Source organism: Mobula hypostoma, chromosome 24 (assembly GCF_963921235.1).
Source record: "Mobula hypostoma chromosome 24, sMobHyp1.1, whole genome shotgun sequence".
NCBI classification, from domain to species: domain Eukaryota; kingdom Metazoa; phylum Chordata; class Chondrichthyes; order Myliobatiformes; family Myliobatidae; genus Mobula; species Mobula hypostoma.
This window is the reverse complement of record NC_086120.1, coordinates 24,865,937-24,890,024: the sequence shown is the minus strand read 5'-3', so window position 1 is coordinate 24,890,024 and position 24,088 is coordinate 24,865,937. Positions and strand designations below refer to the sequence as shown.

Below are 24,088 nucleotides of genomic sequence, written 5' to 3'. Positions count from 1 at the left end.
TCCCTTCTCGTAAGTAAGAAAGGAAATAAATTAGTATTTTCTGGTTATCCATGAGTTGTCATACATTGTGTTGGAATGGATGAGCCTTTTAGAAATAGATTGATTTACGGTAATCATATAACAAGATAGATGATAAAACGAAAGACATGCTCTGGCGAAGTTTCACGCAGCATTCTGTGAGATGTAGTTTATTTCTCGTTGAGTGCAATGGGAAAGAGGCATCAGGAACTACAAAATAGCGGCGCCACTGTTTCCTCTGGGATTGTAGTCCTTCTTTTGATTTCACAGGCGGAAACTGAAGACGAGGAACTACATCTCCCAGAAACCATTAAGGACGATTTCCGCCCTGGTGTTTGTAGTGGAGAAATGTCGGCGCCCGTTGAGGAAGGCCGAGAGGCGCCGGCCGGTTCTGAACCCGAGCCCCAGGCTTCGGGCCCGAGCGTTCAGCGGCCGAGTACCCGGTCCAACCCCGAGGGCGCAGAGGACAGACAGGATCCGCCCGGTCAGGGGGCGCAGTCGGGCAGTAGAGAAGGAGATGGAGAGGCTGGAACTGAGAGCCCAGGAGTCGGGGGAAGGACCAGGGGTAGTCGGAGGAGGCAGCAGGAACAGGAGGCCCAGGCCCAAGCCCACAGTCTGCCCTCGTTCCAGACCCAGAACCAGTCTCAACCCCAGTCCCAATCTCAAAGCCAGTTCCAGCCCCAGTCCATAACTCAAACTCAATCCCAGAGTAAATTCCAGTCCCAGTCTTCAAATCAGTCCCCCAATCCACCCCAAACCGCAAACCAAACCCAAAGTCAGTCCCAACCTACACCCCCGTGTCCAACCCAGTCACTGCCCCAGTCTCAGTCTCAGTCCCAATTCCAGTCCAAACCTCAGTCGCTGCCCCAGTCTCAAAGCCAACCTCAGCTTCAAAACCAGACCCTGCCTCAAGGTCAGTCTTCAGCCCTTCCCCAATCCCAGAGTCAGCCCCAATTCCAATCTCAACTGCGGTTCCAAAGTCAACCCCAGCCTGAGATTCAGATCAGGACCCCAAAGGTTAACTGCCCAGAGAAAGTGGTAAGTTCTGTTGTGTTTGCTTTTAAAAAACTGGTCAATTACTGTTTGGAAATAAAATATATAATTAGGGAAAATTATTGTAGTGCATGTTGACCGAATCAGTTACTAAACTTTTGTGATGGTGCACTTCTGTTCTGCAGGAAGCTATGTAATAAAATCTGAAGAGTATGTAATGTAGAATCGAAAGCTGGAGACATTTTAATGTATGAGTTATCTGGAAAGGAGGGGAAGTTTTGAATGACCTTGATTGATAAATGGAATTTGGTTGTCTTGCGGGAGGGAATTAGTTAGATTTGAAATGGCCTTTTGTGTATAGAGAGGTTAGAAAGCTAATGCACTCATTACATTATAATTGAGTTATAAGAAATAAATTAGGAATAAGGATTATGCAACTTGGATTATTAGTACAGTATCCCTCTGTAGGTATGAAGCTGGTGTGTTGAGTGCTCAGTCATTATGTGACCCAAACTACTTCCATCCTGGCTCCTAACCTAATTCTGTAGATGGAAATATCCAAATTATGACAAATATTTCTCCATAATCCCAATGGGTGTTGTATGTGGGGAGGGGAAAAGCCAGGTTTGATAGTGATTACTGTATAGCAAACTTTCAGGGAAAGGATTTACAGCCCAAGGTCCTTTTATTGGGGTTCTGATCATCACAGATGGCTGTTGCATAGAAGGATGTATACAGAGAGATGAGGATACATCAGAAACAGCAGAAGGGACGATCTACAATGAGGAGATTGGGATATATTTAAATGTATTTTATGTTGAAGCATGTGTAGGACAGTGAGATTGAAGGACTGAAGGCAGCCCAAGTGAAAGTTTATCCTGGATTACTGACAAAGTTGCAGTTTATGGAGAGTGCCGCTAACAAGGAAGATGGTTTCTGTGTGTTGTAGACATTTTTAAAGTGTGATTTCTTTTGAGCACCAGTTTTGTGTGTCATGGTGTGATGGTCCTAGTTACATTAGAGTAAGGTTTTAAGCATTGCAATGTTTTGCTGAGTGGGTTAGATCTGGGTCATGGGTCAGCGATGTGTCTATCATGTAGGCTCAGACTGCAAAAGGTCTGGCTTCAAGTCTTGTCTCATTCTCTTCACAGATCATCTGCTTGGATCTTTCAGAGGAGATGTCACTGCAGAAACTAGAGTCGATGAATGGGTTAGGATACTTCATGTTATTATTTTGACGCTTGCCATCTATGAACATCTGCCAGAAAATTGGGCAGACTGGCGCTTTCTTTCTGCAGGAAAACTGAATGCTGAAGAAGCTTGAAACTTTATGAAGCTATTTAATGTGCTATTTAGAGGAGATACAGATAAGATGGGTCTTTAATAAGTAGAATCAGCGGAAACATTTGCCTCAGTGGTGAAAATGTACCATTTGTTCCCACAGGGAGTAGTTGAGGGAACAAGCAGAGATGTATTTAAAATGAAACTGCTTTAAAAACAATAGAATATATTCCTAAGGTAAGGTGAGACTGAGTGAGAGGAGGCTTGTGTAGCTGAGATGGGATGAGGCAAATGTTATGTGAATCAAGTGTGGCTGCCATTCTTTATCTGATTTGGAAGTCAGCCTTTTAGACCAGTTTCTTCTTGTGTCCAAGTGCAGGTTGTAAGATTGAATGACTAATCGAGAATTGTAGTTTTAACAGAATCCATGCAGAGTGAGTGGAATGGAAGTCTCGGAGGACTGCAGTGCGGGTGAGGAGGAAGAAAGAGAGGTTTTGCTTTGAGAGTAAGTTGAGTTGATGTTGATTGGGTTTTTAGAGTTTAGTGTAGAGCTGAGTTCCATGTGAGGAATTTTAGCTTTGTCATAACATTTTGTTTAGTGGAGTGGCCAATAGGGAAGGGTTTTGGATTTTATTCTGTATTGACTTTGAGAATGCAATTAGTCTCTTCAAGTTTTGTCCCTGTGGAATTAATCTGGTGGCAAAACGGCTGAGAGGAGAATTTATATTTTCACAAAGAACATTAAAGGTTATTATGGTTTTTATGGAGAAACTAAGGACTACTGTTTCCAGGAGTTAGCAAAAAGAAAAAAACCAAAGACAGCACAGATTTATCATAATTGGTAAAAGGAAAGATTAGAATGTATTTGTACAGTGAGTTGTGATGTGGAATGTGCAAGCAAGTTTAATAGCTGAATTGGATAACTACTCGATGGGGCTGTGGGTGATGATAGCTGTGGAATAGTAAAAAATTGGCAACTAATTAGGTAGTTAAAAAAAATCCTAGCCATGTACAGTGGGCCAAGTGGAGACACAGGAGACAGTAGGTGCTGGAATCTGGAGAATCACACAAGATTGCGGAAGAACTCGGTGGGTCAGGAAGCTTCTATGGAGGGAAATGGACAGTTGACTTCTTGGCGACACACACAAAATGCTGGAAGAACTCAGCAGGCCAGGCAGCAGTCCTGAAGAAGGGTCTCAGCCCAAAATGTCGACTGTTCTCTTTTTCCATAGATGCTGCCTGGCCTGCTGAGTTCCTCCAGCATTTTGTGTGTATATGTGTGGCTTGGATTTCCAGCACCTGCAGACTTTCTCATGTTTGTGAGTTGACATTTTGGGTTGAGACCCTTGCTATGGACTGAAAGATAGAGGGGAGATAGCTGGTTTAAAGAGATGGAGGGAAGGGGTGTAGCAAGAGCAGATGCAGGGAGGTAGATTGAAAGCAGCAGTGGAAACTGGGCGGGTGACAAAAGGCTAAAGGTGAAGGTGATGGAAGCTGCGGGGAGTAAGGTGGATCATGGAATGGCAGATAGATGGGAACAGCGGAGGAGTGTGTGGGTGATGGGAAGATCGAGTGACTCAAGGAAGGGCAAAAAACGACGTGATGGTGGCTGATGTGAGTAGATCAGGAGGAGAGCAGTTTACTGGAAGTTGGAGGATTCAGTACTCTTGCCATTGGGTGCCTACTTAGGCAGAATATGAGGTGCTATTCCTCTGGTTTGTGTTTAGCCACACCCTGGCAGAGGAAGATGCTGAGGGCAGTCATATCAACATGGAAATGAGAAGGAGAATAACAACCGAGAGATCCAGACATCCATGGTGGACGGAGTACTGTGGCTCAGCAAAGCTGTTGTCTGGTCTATTCCTGGTCTCGTCAATGTAAAAGAGACCACGTCAGGAAGACTAGATTTAATAATTAAGGCATGTGAATGTCTGCCTCACCCAGGAGGGCTGTTTAGAGCCCTGGATGATGGTAGGAGAGGAGGTGTAGAGGTAACACCTCTTATGGTTGGAGGGGAAAGTGCTTGGGGAAGGATGAGCAGATGAGGAACCACAGAGCGAGTGATCCATGTGGAAAGGGGTGGGGAGGGGAAGTTGCGGCTGGTGGTAGAAGTTATGAAGCTTGATGTAGTGGAGATGTAGGGTGGTGGGGTGGGAAGACCAGGGGAACTCTATCCCTCTTCTGTCTGGGGGGGGGTGGTGTGGTGGGAGGGTGAGTAGGAACTGTGGGCCAAGTGACTGTCTCATTCAATGCAAGTTTCTGTGGTACTGGGTGATAGTTGGGTTGATAGTTCATTTATCCTTGAGGCTATTGGATCGGCTGTGACTCAGGTACTGGGACTGTAGTGATTTGACTTTGATTAGGTACTGGGAATTGCTGAATTTGATTTTATTCTTTTGTTTTTTTTTACTTAGTTCCAAAACCAACGCGTTAAACATTGCTCAGAAAATGATAGAAATGTTTGTCAGGACAAAGCACAAGATTGACAAGCGGCATGAGTTTGCCCTCGTGGTGGTGAATGATGAAGTCACTTGGGTAAGAACAATACAACACACATCAAAGTTGCTGGTGAACGCAGCAGGCCAGGCAGCATCTCTAGGAAGTGGTACAGTCGATGTTTTGGGCCGAGACTCTTCGTCAGGACTAACTGAAAGAAGAGCTAGTAAGAGATTTGAAAGTGGGAGGGGGAGGGGGAGATCCGAAATGATAGGAGAAGACAGGAGGGGGAGGGATGGAGCCAAGAGCTGGACAGGTGATTGGCAAAAGGGATACGAGAGGATCATGGGACAGGGGGCCCAGGGAGAAAGAAAAGGGGGAGCGGGGGAAAAAAACCCAGAGGATGGGCAAGAGGTATAGTGAGAGGGACAGAGGAGAAAAAGGAAAGAGAGAAAAAGAATGTGTGTATATAAATAAATAACAGATGGGGTACAAGGGGGAGGTGGGGCATTAGCGGAAGTTTGAGAAGTCAATGTTCATGCCATCAGGTTGGAGGCTACCCAGACGGAATATAGGGTGTTGTTCCTCCAACCTGAGTTTGGCTTCATCTTTACAGTAGAGGAGGCCGTGGATAGACATGTCAGAATGGGAATGGGACGTGGAATTAAAATGTGTGGCCACTGGGAGATCCTGCTTTCTCTGGCGGACAGAGCATAGGTGTTCAGCAAAATGATCTCCCAGTCTGCGTCGGGTCTCACCAACATATAGAAGGACGGGAGCACTGGATGCAGTATATCACTCCAGCCGACTGACAGGTGAAGTGTCGCCTCATCTGGAAGGACTGTCTGGGGCCCTGAATGGTGGTGAGGGAGGAAGTGTGTGTAGCACTTGTTCCGCTTACAAGGATAAGTGCCAGGGGGGAGATCGGTGGGGAGGAATGGGGAGGACGAATGAACAAGGGAGTCGTGTAGGGAGCGATCCCTGCGGAAAGCCGGGGGGGGGGGGGGGAAGATGTGCTTGGTGGTGGGATCCCGTTGGAGGTGGCGGAAGTTATGGAGAATTATATGGTGGACCCGGAGGCTGGTGGGGTGGTAGGTGAGGACAAGGGGAACCCTATTCCTAGTGGGGTGGCGGGACGATGGAGTGTACAATGTACAGTCTAAAGCTGAGGTCGGAGGGAAGAAAGTGTGCCTAGCTGGTACCATTCAAACCACTGGAATTGCCCTGTGTGCCCAAAACAGCATTGATCCTTAACTGTTCATACCGGGATCAAAAACCAAATCACTGGAGTGATTTTAGACCATTTTCCCTACCTGCATGTTTTGAATTTGCACACTGGCTCTCGCTGCCATGTCAGCAGCCATGGTGTAGTGCCAAAAGTAAGCCAGTTGATGGCACTAGAATATAATTCAGTCTATGTACTAACCAAGCAGATGATTGGAACTATTGGAGCATTGATCTGAATTATTAGCTGATATGCATGTTCCATTTCTCTTTCCTTCATTCCAGCTGTCTGGCTTTACCTCTGACCCCCGGGAAGTTTGCAGCTGTCTGTACGACCTAGATACAAATGTCTGTGAGTCTTTCGGTATCCTTTTCTTGTGGAGGTCCATGAGTCCTGAATTGGACTGTGTTGCTGTCATCCTATAAGACTGCAGGGCACGTTCTGTGCCTGTTGCAGAGATGTTTGGGCATGAATAAACCAGACCGAGGATTCCATGTCCAATATTAAGAGCTTAGTAAACTGTAATAGAAGAGGAAGTTTCATATTGTATTTCACTTGAACTGTCGAAGCTCTCCAGTGATATAATTAGAGATATGCATCTTCTAAAGTTGGCTTGAGTCAGAACTGATCGTACTTAGCTGTTTACAAAACTGGGGTTTTGTGATAGTGGCACTGTGCAGTTATAGTGAGATATGTCTGTCACTCTAATACTGTTGGATAGCCTGGCCCTGTACAAAACAGTGTTTAAGAGACTGATGGGGCAAGTTGGCCAGTTGCAACACTAGAAAGTGTAGGGAAGATTTACAAAGGTGTTGTCACAACTGGAAGGTTACAGCAAGATGAAGAAAATGAAGAGGAAATCAGTGAGTGATCTTCAAATCGAGAAGTGTTTGAATAATAGGCTTTTTGGAAACAATTTCCTCATGTGAAAGTTGAAATCAAGAATAAGAATTGCTGCTACACAGTAATCAGAAATAAACTTAAGAGGCATCCTTCAGACGTCAGATGGTGAGTATGCAGGGACTGGTTGCAAATGTCTTTGACAGAATAAAGGGCAGGCTCGATGTTTATGATAAAAGAGAAAGAAATGGTAGGTTATTGGTGACTGGGTGGAGGCTTGTGTAGAGCATAATTCCATTTGGCCTAGTGATCACTCTGTACTGTGATGCTACATAATTCTTCATTTTTTTTCCTTAAAGTCTAATTCCAGATCTGGATGGGCTCTTTAACCTTGTGTAAGTAGCTCTTACTCCAACTTTTTTTAAAATGTGTTCTATCTTGAGCTGATGCATCCAAAAAATATATTTGAGAAAGCTCTCAGTGAGTGGGGAGTTCCAGACCAGGTTGAGTAATCTTTGAAACTGACACATTCCTCTGTAAATAAGTGTGAAAATAAGCCTGGCAGTACTTTGCATCAGCTTGGTATGCAGTAAGCAAGTAACTGCTGCTTCAGAGCACAGTCCTGTCTGAGGATTCACTGTAAATGTGCACAGGACATTCCCATTTCTACAGTGCCTGTCGTAATCATTTGACATCAGAAAGAGCAGTACGGCTAACGAGCAACTTTAACGTTTAGTCACTGTTGTAGTGTAGATGGAGCTCGTCAGCCTGGGAAGGCAGTCCATCTAAGACAGGGGTCCCCAACCTTTTTTGCACTGCAGACCGGCTGACCGGGGGGGGGGGGGGGGGGCGGGGTAGCATTGCAAATGGACAAGAAGACCAGTCAAATACGTTGTGCTTACCCCAAGAAAGACTACAATGACCATGAAGCCTTGCGCGGGCACCTGTGTGCGCATGCGTGTACTTGCCGATTTTTTTTTCCCTACACATCATATTTGGCAATTCTGTTCGGGGTGGGGGGGGAGGGTGTTAATCACGACCGGAATGTAGGTGATAAGTGGCTAATAAACTCAATTTCGTTTCTAAAAGGGTTTATCTAGTGAATTTAATATTAAACACACAGTGCATATTTTCCTCACATGAATGTAGTGATAAGTCAGTTATCAGGGGAGGACGGGGGAGCTTGAAGTAAGTGTTGAACGAACTTCCAGTAGAAGTGGTAGAGGCAGGTTCGATATTATCATTTAAAGAAAAAATGGATAGGTATATGGACAGGAAAGGAATGGAGGGTTATGGGCTGAGTGCAGGTCGGTGGGACTAGGTGAGAGTAGCGTTCGGCACGGACTGGAAGGGCCGAGATGGCCTGTTTCCGTGCTGTAATTGTTATATGGTTATATAAGTTACTTTTAAGTCAACAGCATCATAACATTTTAAGTAACGTTTGGATATTAAACACACAGCACATATTTTCCTCGCATGAACATATAAAATCATTGCTACACACCAATATCGCTGAATCAGTGGGAGCGCTGGGCTTGTTTACCTGCAACAAGACGGTCCTATCGAGGGGTGATGGGAGACAGCGATACTCAAAGGGGGTACCTTATGTCCAGTCTATTCCTCAATTTAGTTATCGTTGCATTCATTGCAGAGATATGTTGGAAATGGAAGCAATGTTTTCAGTGCTTTTGTGGCTATCTCAGGATATTTAGCCTTGACTTTGATCTGGAATGCCGGCAGAGATGTTATGTCAAACATACTTTTCAGCCCGCCGTCATTTGCAAGCTCGAGGAGTTGATCTCCTTCCCGCGCTGACACGGATGACGTGCGGGTAATGACCTTACGTGCATTCAAGCTCAACAGTGGGCATGACAGGGAATGAGGAGAGGTGCAGCTGACTCATATCGCCAAATCATATTGTTTCCTCGCGGCCCGGTAGCACATGCTTTGCGGCCCGGTGTTTGGGGACCGCTGATCTAAGAGAGGGAAAACTCTGATTTCAAATCTCCGCTGCCTTCCGGCCATACCCACTCATGGGACAGGGTTTTCAGGAGTAAACCCTGAGGACAAATCCAGACCTGGAGTCCCTAAGGCAGTCCGACATTGCCTTCAACCTTGTTCTGGCAACTCCTGTGACAACACTGATGCCAAGCTGTATCGGCCCTTGCCCTTCTCTTGGACAACATCAGTGTCGTGGAGAGGGGAGACTTGCAGCATGGGCAACTGCTGGTCTTCCATACAACCTTGCCAGGCCTACGCCCTGGAGCTTTCCAGGTGCAGATCCATGGTCTCGCGAGACTAACAGATGGTTGTAGTGTTGTAAATGTCACGGTGTTCATGGAAAGATCTCACAACATCAATATGATACAGACTGCAAAAGAAATCCTTTAGTGATGCAGCTAAAAGGAATAAAGTTTGTCCAGGCACTAAATGTAGTTGCCCTGCTCCTCAATTGATTGGAGTGTTTGCGTTCACCTGAGAGGGAGGGCAAGGATTTAATTAAGTGTTTCACCTGAAAGTTGACACCTCTATTAGAGCTGCACACCCTTGCTTCCCGCACTGGAAGTGCCAAACTGTGTTTTTGCATGGGATTTTGGAGTAGTATTGAATCCTCAACCTGACTTTGAGCTGAGGTGCTAACCAGTGAGTGACAGTTGCACGCAAGCGCAATTGTGGTTCTTCATTGAATTGTGAGTGCTGTACACATTCCAGATAGAAAACTGGCAGAGTCCTCCCACATCTTGGGAAGGCCTTTGAGTTTTTGTGACCTTTCATAACCTTGCTAGGCTGAGCTTATTACTCAGATTAATTCATTTTAGCATCTGATCCCAGACAACAGAAAATTGAATTGCCAGTGACAGAAAGTGTGCAGACAATCCCGCCTCCATACATCGTACGGATGATACTAGTCTACATTCGAACACCCTGCAACCCGCAGTCAGTTTCAGTGGAGCACTTCAGCGTAAGTAGCATGATATTTTGCCTCCTGTTTGAATTTGTAACTCCCCCAACCCTTGCAATAATGGGGACAAAGATACTGCTTGCTGGGTGCATATGGGATACAGCCTTTGGCTACTTTGATCCATTTTAGAAAATGTTTTTGGTCAGCCACCAACATGAGAAATTCCTTCAAAGGATCACAACTCCCTGAGCATCCTGTTCCTCAGAGGGTTTGGAGTGCTCAGTTTATACACTCAAAATTGAGGTAATGGATTTTTGTAATTTAAGGTGCATTGATCAGGTGAGAAATCGAAATTGAAGAAGAATGGGAAAAGGTATCCATATTTGTGATGAATTCAAATAATTCTTGGGTTGGGAAGAAAAAAGCAGAGCCTGTAGAATTACTGGGGAACGTGACCAAAAACAATAGTGTATTTCTGGATTGAGAGATAAAATAGGGGAATGGAATTGGGGTATCTGGGATTTTGGAAATGAAGGGATGATGGGGTTGAGGGTGAAAGGATTCTAGATTGCTGGGGTAATTGTTTTTTTTTGTTTTGTTTTGTTTTGTTCAATAATCTGCAAGATCTCAGAAGCCCATCATTCCAAAGAGGTCTGGTTTGGGCATTTGGTTTTAGAATGAGAGTGTGAGGTAGTCTCTACCTTGTGTCATTTTGGGCGGATTGCCAACTTTCTGAGGCCTATGACACTCATACTTGGTCCTGCAGTCATCCTCTTCCCACTTTCTCAATTCCTTCATGTCCCTCCAACTTCCTGCACTCTTGCATTTGTCCTCAACTGTTCCTGGGCCTGGAGTTTTTTTTTCCTAGCCGATTATCTCTAGCTCTTCATCTGTACTCTTTCACATTGCTTTATCTATTTCTGCCTTAAAGCCTCTCGAGAACCTGCTAACTTAATTTCTGCTTAGCTTCATTTTGTTGTTTGTATCCACTCCAGTTGGACAATGGTTCACTTTGTACCTCAACAGACTCACTTCCATTATTGCTCAATATTCCTCCCTAACAAAGTTCATCAGTTTTCACTTCTTTCATTTGTTCCATCCTGTGGGATGTAATGTGCTGAGAAAGATTATATTTCTAAGTTGATATACAGTTTTACTTGATGCCCAGTATAATCAATGTGTTTCTACACCTCTCCCCACAGAAAATTCTGCAATCCCCTTATTTTTTCTTCGATGTGATTTATGTTTACAACAGAACTGAAGAAATGGAAGAGGAGCCTGGTTCCAAGGTAGTGTTGTACTTTCCCCTACCTCCCCACCCTCCCAACATCTCCAATGTTTGTCTTGCTGATTTTGTCCACCTTCTCGTAATGTGCGGTGCAGCTACTGTTGTAAAGAAAATATGGCAGATAGTTTGCAAGGGGGGTGGGGCAGCACATTTACCCATGTGGAGAGGGGGAAGCAATAAAGTGGGACAGGTATGCATCGAGTCTAAAGGTAATCAATGAAAACAGTTTGTGCTACCTAATTTGCTCCATATAAATATTACAAGGTATATATATCTTCATTCTTATTGATTAAGACATAAGTGTTAAGAATATATAAAGCATTAGTGCACTGTATATTGGTTACACCCATTTTGAGAAAAGCCTGTGATATTTTCTGTGTAACAAGAATATGAGGGCACAATTCATAAATAGCAGAGATGAGATGAGTAACAAGAACTTGCATTATCAGAGGTTGCTTTATTCAGGGAATAAAGGTTTACACTACTTAGTGGTAGGGTCAGAGTTCAGAGTGGTGGAAGGAGTGGGGGAGGGGGCAGGGAGGAAGGCAATGGTTTTCCTCCAAAAGAATAGTTGGAATTCTTTGCCTGTAAGTGTGATAAGAAGCAAGTTTAAAATAAGTACCTAGATAATCATTTGTCTGGGATAGAATTGGCCTCAATATCTACTTTTCGATGATGGGCTGTGTTGTATATGCGGAGAGCAAGACCAACAACGGAGTAGTAGGATTAAACATTTTTACTGAATCACATTAGTAACAGTACACAGTGGGCAACTTAACAGTTTGGTGGTGACAAACCGGGCCTGCTGAGACAAAAAAAAAGTGCACTTGAAAGCCCACGCAAAAAAGAGAGAGCCTTCTATGTGCAGGAGGCCCAATCAATTCACTGCGCGATCAATCAGCCACATGCGCTCTTGCCACATTCTCACAATTGATCTGATACGGTTCACACTGAATAATCTTGTTCAGTAAAATAAAGTTCTTTACTTCATACTTTATTGTCACCAAACAATTGATAGTAGAACGTACAATCATCACAGCGATATTTGATTCTGCGCTTCATGCTCCCTGGATTACAAATCGATAGTAAATATTAAAAATTTAAATTATAAAGCATAAGTAGAAAATAGAAAAGGGAAAGTAAGGTAGTGCAAAAAAACTGAGAGGCAGATCTGGATATTTGGAGGGTACGGCCCATATCCGGGTCAGGATCTGTTCAACAGTCTTATCACAGTTGGAAAGAAGCTGTTCCCAAATCTGGCCATACAAGTCTTCAAGCTCCTGAGCCTTCCCTGGAGGGAAGAGGGACAAAAAGTATGTTGGCTGGGTGGGTCGTGTCCTTGATTATCCTGGCAGCACTGCTCCGACAGCCTGCGGTGTAAAGTGAGTCCAAGGACGGAAGATTGGTTTGTGTGATGTGCTGGGCTGTGTTCATGATCTTCTACAGCTTGTTCTGGTCTTGGACAGGACAACTTCCATACCAGGTTGTGATGCACCCTAGAAGAATGCTTTCTATGGTGCATCTATAAAAATTAGTGAGGGTTTTAGGGGACAGGCCAAATTTCTTTAGCTTTCTCAGGAAGTAAAGGCGCTGGTGGGCCTTCTTGGCAGTGGACTGTGCTTGGTTGGACCAAGTCAGGTCATTTGTGATATTGACCCTGAGGAACTTAAAGCTTTTGACCTGTTCCACTTGTGCACCACCGATGTAAATTGGGTCATTGGGTCCTCTACTCCTTCTGAAGTCAACAACCAATTCCTTCGTCTTGCTGACGTTGAGGGATAGGTTATTGTCTTCGCACCATGCCACCAGGTTCTTAATTTCCTCTCTGTACTCAAACTCATCATTACCCGAAATACAGCCTACAATTGTGGTGTCATCAGCAAACATATATTGAGTTCGATGGAAACTTGGCTACACAATCATGGGTGTACAGTGAGTACAGCAGGGGGCTGAGTACATAGCCTTGTGGGGCACCGGTGCTCAGAGTGATTGTAGAGGAGAGCTTGTCCCCTATTTTTATAGCCCGGGTCCTGTCTGTGAGGAAGTTGAAGATCCAGCTGCAGATCTGAATGCTAAGGCCCAGGTTCCGGAGCTTAGGAATCAGTTTATTTGGAATGATGGTATTAAAGGCAGAGCTGTAGTCAATGAAAAGGAGCCTTACGTATGCGTCTTTATTCTCCAGAAGTTCTAAGGAGGAATGTAGGGGAATAGGAGGAATGTTCTATCATTCTGTTTAAAATCATGTATCTTTTTTTCTACAATCTTTCTCTAGCACCTAAGATAATGAATGTGTAGTTGGTGAGCTGGCTTTTCATTACCCCCTCAAGGTCTTGACTGCTTCAGATATTACAAGCAGTGTTTAACTGGATAAGTAATACAACTGCAGCAAACAGACAAAAGATCAATTTGCATCTTGGTGAGCAGATTATTAAAGACTGTCAGGAATAGCCAGTATTTCTGTAGTGTTGCTTCAACAGAAACAAAATAACTACTTTTGAATAGACGTAATATTTTTCGTTCTTCTTGGAGTACAGGTGGCCCCCGCTTTTTGAACGTTTGCTTTACGAAACCTCACTGTTACGAAAGACCTACATTAGTTCCCTGTTTTCGCTAACAGGAGGTGTTTTCACTGTTAGAAAAAAGAAGTGTGCGAAAAAAAATCAGCACGCACCCCGAGCAGCCGCTCTCCCCCGGATTCGGAACGGCATTCTTGCCCGCATTGCTTAAACACATGCCTGTGAGCAGCCGTTTGCAAGGTGAGTTCTAAGGTATCAGAAAAGCCTAAAAGAACTCATAAGGGTGTTGCAGTTAGCGTAAAACTAGACATAATTAGGCGTTTCAATCATGGTGAACGAAGTAAGGACAAAGTGAGTTTGGCTTGTGGAAGTTGACGAGGATGATGTTGAAGAGGTTTTGGCATCCCATGACCAAGAACTGATAGATGAAGAGCTGATGCAATTGGAAGAAGAAAGGACAACAATTAAAACCGAATGCAGTAGTGAACGGACCGAAAGTGAAGTCGTCCAGGAACTGAACGTGAAGCAACTGCGTGAGATTTTCGCTGCAATGATACAGTACGACTTTAATTTTGAAAGGGTACGTCAGTTTAGGGCATACTTGCAAGATGGTTTACAAAGAACTGTATGATAGAAAAATGTGTGAGGCTAGCAGTCAAGCATACCGTCGTTTTTCAAGCCTTCCACATCAGCCGCAGCTGACGTCGAACCTTGACCTTCGACATTGAGGCAGGCAGACATAGAAGAAGATGACCTGCCTGCCCTGATCGACGATGGGATGACACCCCCATGTCCCACCACCCCAGTGGTCCCAACCTCCGGGCCGCGGACAGATACTGATTCGTGAAGAATGCAGCGGTAACCGGGAGGCACTCAGCACGTCTTTAAGAAAAAAGCCGAAATAAACAAGTTAATTAATTAGGTGCCGCCCGGCATGTAAATGTCGGCCCAGATCAGTGGCAATTGCACCATCCCAACCTCTGACTCAGCCTAGCACACCATCATCAGTGTGCTCGGCGCTGTCCCAGTTCCAGTAATTGATACTACACTGTACATACATTATTTCTACTTTATATAGACTGTGTATTTTTATGTGTTATTTGGTATGATTTGGCAGCTTCATAGCTTAAAGGTTACTGGAGAGAGTGTTTCTGCCGAGAGCGCTTGCGTGAGATTTTCGCTACGGAGAACAGTGCAAGCAATCGTTGTAGAGAAGTATTTCTAATTTATATAGGCTGTGTATTTATCATATCATTCCTGCTTTTACTATATGTTACTGTTATTTTAGATTTTATGTTATTTGGCATGATTTGGTAGGTTATTTTTGGGTCTGCGAACACTCACAAAATGTTCCCATATAAATAAATGGTAATTGCTTCTTTGCTTTATGACATTCCGGCTTACGAACCGTTTCATAGGAACACTCTACCTTCGGATGGCGGGGGAAACCTATAGTTGCCTTTCTGATCGGTCTGATGTTTATTGCCAATCTCTAATCCCCCTCAGGTTATGAAAAGCCACAACCCTAACCCACAGCATTCCATGTGCTGAAGATGTTATGCAGTGCTGTTGGGATGAGTGTGCTTTGTTTCAGCTCAGGTGAAGAAGGAACAGTGACATATTTCCACGTCAGGGTGGTATAATGTTCAAACAGGTTTGCAGGTCTGGCAAGTGAGACAGAAAACAATGAAAACGGGAATAAGTATATTAATCATTTATTTACAAACAGTGAAAATTCGACCAAACATCCATATTCCCCAAGTTACAGAGACTACCAAGCTGAATGCTCAACAAATACGTGTGCATTTAACAAACATTCTTAGTTAAAAGCGCACACAGCGCTTACCTTCCCAATGGTCATGTGCACTGCTTGCCTGAAACAAAAGAAGAGGGAAGGAACCTCCCACACGTACTCTCTATATACCCAGGATATCTGAAACTGGACACCAGGTAGCTCTCCAATGGGAAAAGCAATGCAGTGTCTAAACTAACCAATCTCGACAGAAGCGAGTTTAGACAGGCAGAATTAAGGAGAGGTGGTGTATGGCTTGGGAGGAAAATTTAGAGGTGGTGGTGCTCTGGTGCATTGCTGAACTTGCTCTTCTAGCTGCTGAAGTTTTGAGAGATGTCATCAAAGAAATCTCAGCAAGCAATTGCAGTGGACTTCCTAAGTCAAAGTCAAGTTTATTTATTGAGGTGCAGCGTGGAGTAGGCCCTTTGAGCCATGCCGGCCAGTAACCCCTAATCATTTGACAATTTTCATTGACCAATTAACCTACCAGTGGACTGTGGGAGGAAACTGGAGCACCCACGTGGCCACGGGGAGAACGTACAAACTCCTTACAGACACCAGCGGGAATTGAACCCAAGTCGCTGGGACTGTAAAGCGTTGTGCAAGCCACTACGCTGCCGTACCGCCCCAATGAAAATCTTGCAGAGACATCGTGGGCACATAGCATCAGAAACATCAATCACAAGGAAAACTTATGTTAAACATAAATTATATAAAGTTGTACAAGAGAGAACAAAACAAATCCCTTTTTCATTGTGGAATGTGAAGTAGTGAACTTTCACCAGAAATCTCAATTGTCAGAAATTGGGATGTTTCAAGTTCTATTAAGAGATGAGGGGGAAGAGGACAAAAGAGGAGAGAATATCTGTGGTAGGTTGGAGCTCGAGAGGATGAATGATAGGTGGCATTAAAGATTTAGTAACAGCTGATCTGTGTGGAAGAGAGGTAAATAGAAAGAGCTGAATGTACCCTATTGTCCAAGAAATAAGAAATTAAATCACAAAATACAAAGTACTGCATCTTCTGGCGCACTGGAGTGAAAGGGAAGATGGAGGTATTCAGGTCAGGCAGCATTGTAGAGGGTTTGGCTGGCGTTGGATGTTGTGAGTAGAAACGTGGCCGCAGTGGTGAAGGAAGTGTGTTGGAACTGGTAATGGAGGACATCTGGATTCTAGGCCCTCTGTGCTGTGCTGAAAGGCCAGCCATGTGGATGGGTGACAAAGAACATCTGTGCATGTTGTGCAGTCCCAGGTTGCTGGGTCCTGGGATCAGATGTTTGTGTGAGCAGGAGGCACGAGGGGGCGTGAGGACGCTGAGTTGGTGTGCCCAGAGTTTGAGCCTGGAGTTTGGATTCTTGTCTGGTGGTTGATACCGCAGATCAAGGCCCAAAGGTCAATTGGAAGTCAAAGCCCAATGGCCGAAGCCTGGCGACTGGAGGCCTACCCTGGAGTTGGAGGACTGTTCGTGTGTGTGGGAAGGAGGAAAGAGGCTTGTTCTGCTGTTGATGATTTGTTACGTGTTCCATTCTGTATTGTTCTGCCAAGCATTGTGGGCATGCTATGTTGGCATCAGAATGTGTGGTGACCCCAGCACGTCCTAAGATGTGTCATTTGTTAACAGAAATGACGCATTTCACTGCATCAAAGTTGCTGGTGAATGCAGCAGGCCAGGCAGCATCTCTAGGAAGAGGTACAGTCGACGTTTCAGACCGAGACCCTTCGTCAGGACTAACTGAAAGAAAAGCTAGTAAGAGATTTGAAAGTGGGAAGGGGAGGGGGAGATCCAAAATGATAGGAGAAGACAGGAGGGGGAGGGATGGAGCCAAGAGCTGGACAGTTGATTGGCAAAAGGGATATGAGAGGATCATGGGACAGGAGGCCCAGGGAGAAAGAAAAGGGGAGGGGGGGAAAAACCCGGAGGATGGGCAAGGGCTATAGTGAGAGGGACAGAGGGAGAAAAAGGAGAGAGAGAGAAAAAGAATGTGTGTATATAAATAAATAACGGATGGGGTATGAGGGGAAGGTGGGGCTTTGGCGGAAGTTTGAGAAGTCAATGTTCATGCCATCAGGTTGGAGATGGAATATAAGGTGTTGTACCTCCATCTTGAGTGTGGCTTCATCTTTACAGTAGAGGAGGCCGTGGATAGACATATCAGAATGGGAATGGGACGTGGAATTACAATGTGTGGCCACTGGGAGATCCTGCTTTCTCTTGCGGACAGAGCGTAGGTGTTCAGCGAAACGATCTCCCAGTCTGCGTCGGGTCTCGCCAATATATAGAAGCCCACATCGGGAGCACCAGACACAGTATATCACCCCAGCCAACTCACAGGTGAAATGTCGCCTCACCTGGAAGGACTGTCTGGGGTCCTGAATGGTGGTAAGGGAGGAAGTGTAAGGGCATGTGTAGCACTTGTTCCGCTTACAGGGATAAGTGCCAGGAGGGAGATTGGTGGGGAGGGATGGGGGGGAGGAATGGACAAGGGAGTCGCGTAGGGAGCGATCCCTGCGGAAAGCAGAGAGGTGGGGGAGGGAAAGATGTGCTTAGTGGTGGGATCCCGTTGGAGGTGGCGGAAGTTACGGAGAATAATATGTTGGACCCGGAGGCTGGTGGGGTGGTAGGTGAGGACAAGAGGAACCTATTCCTAGTGGGGTGGCGAGAGGATGGAGTGAGAGCAGATGTGCGTGAAATGGGGGAGATGCGTTTGAGAGCAGAGTTGATGGTAGAGGAAGGGAAGCCCCTTTCTTTAAAAAAGGAGGACATCTCCCTTGTCCTGGAATGAAAAGCCTCATCCTGAGAGCAGATGCGGCGGAGATGGAGGAATTGCGAGAAGGGGATGGCATTTTTGCAAGAGACAGGGTGAGAAGAGGAATAGTCCAGATAGCTGTGAGAGTCAGTAGGCTTATAGTAGACATCAGTAGATAAGCTGTCTCCAGAGACAGAGACAGAAAGATCTAGAAAGGGGAGGGAGGTGTCGGAAATGGACTAGGTAAACTTGAGGGCAGGGTGAAAGTTGGAGGCAAAGTTAATGAAGTCAACGAGCTCAGCATGCATGCAGGAAGCAGCGCCAATGCAGTTGTCGATGTAGCGAAGGAAAAGTGGGGGACAGATACCAGAATAGGTTTGGAACATAGATTGTACCACAAAGCCAACAAAAAGGCAGGCATAGCTAGGACCCATACGGGTGCCCATAGCTACACCTTTAGTTTGGAGGAAGTGGGAGGAGCCAAAGGAGAAATTATTAAGAGTAAGGACTAATTCCGCTAGACGGAGCAGAGTGGTCGTAGAGGGGAACTGGTTAGGTCTGGAATCCAAAAAGAAGCGGAGAGCTTTGAGACCTTCCTGATGGGGGATGGAAGTATATAGGGACTGGACATCCATGGTGAAAATAAAGTGGTGGGGGCCAAGGAACTTAAAATCGTGGAAAAGTTAAAGAGCGTGAGAAGTGTCACGAGCATAGGTGGGAAGGGATTGAACAAGTGGGGATAAAACAGTGTCGAGGTATGCAGAAATGAGTTCGGTGGGGCAGGAGCAAGCTGAGACAATAGGTCTACCAGGATAGGCAGGTTTGTGGATCTTGGGTAGGAGGTAGAAACGGGAAGTGCGAGGTGTGGGAACTATAAGGTTGGTAGCAGTGAATGGGAGATCCCCTGAGCGGATAAAGTCGACCTAACCAGTCCCCCTAGTAGCAATATTGCAAACAGAACAGATGTAGTTGAGAGCTCTATCAACTGTGATGGCTGAGAAGCCATAGGTAACGGATAAATAAGAGGTTCTTCGTGAATGCCCCTTGCCTGACTTTATGGAGAGAAGGTGACTGAAGCAGCCAAAGCTACTGTGACTGGGACATGCAGTAGTCAAGCTTCACACAGCAAGGTCTTGCAGACAATGGAGATGCAAGTGTCTGCAGATGTTGGAATCTGGAGCGACAGACAATCTGCTGCAAAAACTCAGCAGGTTGAGCAGTATCTGTGGAGGAAATAAATTGTCATTGTTTCCACCCAAAATGTTGGCAATTCCCTTCCTCCCAAAGGTGCTGTTCAACCTGCTGAGTTCTTCCAACAGATTGTTGCCTGTAGGATCAGTAAGTAATGTGCTTAAGGCTCATGTATTTTACTTAATATTGTCTGTAAGGGAATATTGGCTGAGAGACTAGATAACTGTTGTCCTTCCTGTCTCTGGGCAGAAGGTTCTTGTTTAATGGTCACAGCCACAACACAGCACATGTAATATACAGCATTCTAGCTGAGTATTCTGGATATTCAGCGTAATTTTCATTCTTTAAAAGCTTTGAATAGGTTCAAGTTCCCCTGGAATATTCTGACTTTGAGGCCAGGATGATGAATGGAATAATTAAATATACATTAAAGTACTTCCTATTTTTATTCTGTTTTTAGATTCCTGAGTGATATTAAATTTTCTTTCTTCACACAGGAAGCTCATTCATTTTTCAATAACTTGGACACAAAGGGAACCGGCTACAAATACGACGTGTCACTCACTGGACAAGCTGTGGAGCTGCATAACTGCATGGCCAAGTTACTCGCACATCCGCTGCAGAGGCCAGTCCAGGTCCATGCGGTTTATAGTCTTCTGGAGGATGAAGATTCAGTGGAAGTGGAAGCGACTGTCTGATGGAAGGATGTTTCTGGGAGAAGTAAATTAAAATTCTTTCTCAACTGTCTTAATCTCTTCATCTCTATTTCTCCTTTCACACAGTGTCTGTCTTTCTCTCCTATTGTTCTTACGCTCATGCCTCACAGTAAATGACTACCATCTCAATGAGGTTCTACACCTGCTGCCTCGTCCTGTAGCTCCAGTCCAGTTTAGCTCTGACTATAAAATGGAGAATATAGATCCTGTTCAGCATTTCGAAATGAGCACAATCTTGCATGGTGGCACACTATTAAGTTTTTATGGTGGTTGGAAAATGTAGGCTGAATCTCCAACTCTTGCACCATGTAGTATTGAAGGTCAACTGCATTGCTTTAAGACCAGACATATGGGATCTCGCTTGCCTCTTCCATTCGGCAATGGCGATTCCGTGTTGCTTTTGAAGAACAGGTTCTTCTATCATCCAAAGCACAAGATCAATTTACGTTCCTGCCTGATTTGTTACTTGTTTGTTCCTTTGGTGTTACTGTGCCTAATGGCTGCTGTATGTCAGTCTTTGCACTTCATGTTAATTCATGAGAATTCAGAAGCATTCAGTGCTTTCAAATGCATAACATATTATGTAAATACAACTCTTCAACCCCAGTCAGCAACACTGGCAAGATAATTCTTTAATGAAAGCTTGTATTGAAGCAAAACATTTTTGCCGATTTTTGTTTGCTTTAAATGAAATAAAACTACTTTGAGAAATTTCTGTATTTTTTAATATTGAAGATTTCTAGATCGTACAGCACAGAAGTAGGATGCTTGGATTACCTAGTCCCTGCTACTTCCAAATGAAATAGGTGTAGGTCACATGGACCCTTAACTGATTTAACCTGCCTGATCTCTGTATTCACTGTTTCACTCTGTTGCTGTTGTATATGTTTCCAGGGAGCTTCCCGCTGCCCCTGTTCATCTCAGACCAGTTGGCATGTCCTGTTTGAAAACTTCCCATCCATCTTGCTGATGATTTGTTTGCTCAATCACAACCACTGTCAACGTTGATCATGGATACAACACAGAAACAGAGGATCAGTTTAACCTCCTCTGTTAAACTCTCATTTTTTTTACTGCACGAGTCCTACTCTAATTCATTTAATTTTCCTCAGCAATGCCCCCAACCCGTTCTGCATATATACCATTCACATACACACAAGGGGCTGTTTGCTACAGCCAATTAATCTACCAATCTGCATATTTGGGATGTGGAAGCAAACTAGACCATCCACAGTAAGCCTGTGCTGGGATTGAACCTGGGCTGCTGAAACCATGAGGCAGCAGATCTACTTGGCCTGTAAATTGAGGTTTGAGAGAAGGTGTAATGTTGAAAGGGATTATAGTGCTAAGATGGGGGCAAAGCAGTAGCGGGATGGGAAGAAGGGTTTTTTTTTGTTGAGGAAATCTAGCTTCTGTTTGGAATACTTCGGGGACACTAGGAGTCAGGAAGTTCAGACAAAACGTCACCTGGCCAGCTCCCAAAATTAGAAACATAAGGAAAGCACAATAAATTTCACGATATATATCAGTGATCCTAGTTCACATTGTGAAGCACCCTAAGATTTCTCTATTCTGAGGTACCAGATTCGTTTTAAACCACTTCAGGGTTTTCTTTACCTTCACCGTGAATCAGCGTAAGATGATATTCATCCTTGTGCTCAATCTGTGAACATGAATGCTACTTGCAATCTGAAATGAGTTTCTATATTTGCCTTGTATAATCTTAGCCTTGGCTCAGTGAGGTATTTTCATCAATAAATTATCCTAGTCCCTAACAAAGCCTGAGACTCCCGTGTAGCCCTGTCAGAGCTCTCATCTTTTGGAGTTTATGTTAAATTAAGGTCCTGTTATAGATTGTTAAAATACTCCAGGGTAGAAAAACAGAGCGCATTCTACCAAAGCTAATTAGCTCTCAAGAACATCATTAAAAGTGTGTCATTTTGATTATTTATTACTCTTCTCTTTGTAGTATGGATTTGGTGCAGAACACTTTTGCAGGAAGAGATGGGTTTAAAATCAAAATAGTCAATAAATTTAGAACTAATTTGGCATGATAGAATGGGGAAATCTTGGGGTCTTTCATAACATGAACATCTTGTGTTTCCCCTCATGTTTCTGAAATTGGAGCTGGATTGGTGATAGTTCACCAAACTTTCCGATGCCCAGTGCCCCAAAGTACTCCAAACAGAAGCAGGACTTCCTGACCCAAAATTACCATTATCATCATCCCAACACGGTACCTTGCTCTGATGTACGATACCACATGGACTACAGCTGCAGAGCAACAGCTTCTTGTTCCCCTGTAGTGGCATTGGGTTTTCTCCTGGTGAAATCTGTGATGCGTTAGATGATGCAGTTTCAATGCAGAGGAATGGTCTCGAAAGAGAGACCATGTACAGGTAAATTTAATTTTTTGGAGGGAAAAATGTTTTAAGTGCTTTCTCGTGTCTGTAAGCATTTTATTTTTAATCATTAAAATATTAGATATGTTGATTAAATTTATTTTTAAAGGCTTGAGAATATCAGTCATTGATAATTGTTCCTCTGTTGTATCAGCTGGTACATCTGGGCCAACTATCAGAACATTTCTGGGAGTGGGGCAGTGCATTGTGCAAGAATTTACTGATCAGGAGCCAGCTTTAAGAATCTGCCAGTTGCTGATTTAAGTAACAGAGAGATGGAATGCGTGCCTTTAATTGATGTAGACCACACGTGGCTGCGGCTGGTATATTGTTTAGCATTGCTGAGGACAAACTGTTGGCTTTGCCGATACTTTTGCAGATTATGAGAGATGTTATATAAAAAGGACATTTTCATTAGGACTTGGAGGTGGGTTGGCCATCTGTAATTTACTCCAGAAGTAGTATTTTGACAGTTCAAATCGTTGATAATTCCTCCCCCTCTGCTACCCTACAGTTGCTGTTTAAGTCACTGAGTTCCTCCAGCACATTGTTGCTTTAGATGCCAGCATCTGCAGATTCATACCTCTAATTTCAGAATGCTCTACCTGCCACATCCTATAAATGGTCAACAAATGCACTTTATTACTCAAGACGTTTCCAGTCAAACATTTTTCCCTTACAATCTTGCACTGTCTGCCCTCCCTATGGGTCTGGAAAAATCCAGGATGGCTTTGTAACTTACTTTCCATGCAAAAAAAAAAGCATTCTGAAGAGGCAATGCGAATTATAAGTAGGTTTTTGAGTTTCAATGCCCAGGGATAATATTAAGAGTTGCAGATACAAAGCCTGGAGCAGCTGGAACAGTCTCACAGTCTCAGCACTGTGGAGAGAGGACTAAATGTAGTGGAACAACAAGCAAAGTTGGCCTGATCCATAGATATTTAGGTTTATTAATATGAGAGATTTAATAGCAAAAATGCTTAATAGAATGTTTGCCTTTACAGGTCAAGGATCAAGATATTCAGTGGGGTGAGGGTAAGTTTTACCATAGCCTTCCAAAGCTAGTATCGATAACACTGAAGCATTGTATAGTTTGCCAATGCAAAGTCAGATGTCCCAGGCTTGGGAGGGAAGATATGCAGGGCACATAGAACATAGCACAGAAAAAGCAGTAGATGCCAGGCCCTGCTTAGGTGCGCAGAATTTTGCTAGTTTGTAGAATAAATAACCTATGCATTTTAATTTCCTATCAGCAAGGAGCATACTACATATTGGAAAGGCTTACAGTGCTGAATGAGACCAATTAGAAATAGCAGGAATAGGCCAGGCGTCCTCCAAGCTTGTGCTATCAATCAATAAGATCATGTCTGATCCTTGGGCAATTTTCAGACCTGGTTCTTAAGATCTGTGGTTTTTCCCTGCCGTCCAGAAAACAGCCTCGAGTTACTGAGTGATTTAGCATTTAAAGCTCACGAGTAGAGGACATAATCTTTGGAGAGAATACATTTCTTATTTAATTCTTAAACACTGAGATTATGCCCCTCAGATCTGGATAGAGAAGCAGAGAGAAAATACAAACGCCATGTCAAGACCTCTTCAGGGTCTTTTGTATTTGAACACTGCATCCTGCTTCTGTCTGTCCGTCCTTAAAATAAATTGTCTCTTTCTTTTCTTTATTAATCTTTTTATGATTTAAAAAGAGCATATATACAAACAAGAGGAGAATTATCTCGTATATATAT

The 24,088-nt window shown here is 44.1% G+C and overlaps 1 protein-coding gene across 1 annotated transcript; it reads left to right on the top strand.

Annotated features, from left to right (window-relative positions):
• The first annotated feature begins 338 nt into the window (after positions 1–338).
• Positions 339–21,114, top strand: babam1 (BRISC and BRCA1 A complex member 1). The gene is made up of 8 exons (XM_063032100.1): positions 339–1,056; positions 2,163–2,221; positions 4,707–4,827; positions 6,238–6,316; positions 7,164–7,188; positions 9,626–9,755; positions 10,898–10,984; positions 19,726–21,114. The coding sequence occupies exons 1-8, from the start codon at positions 367–369 to the stop codon at positions 19,924–19,926; spliced, it is 1,392 nt and encodes a 463-aa protein (XP_062888170.1). The 5' UTR covers positions 339–366; the 3' UTR covers positions 19,927–21,114.
• The last annotated feature ends 2,974 nt before the right edge of the window (positions 21,115–24,088 follow it).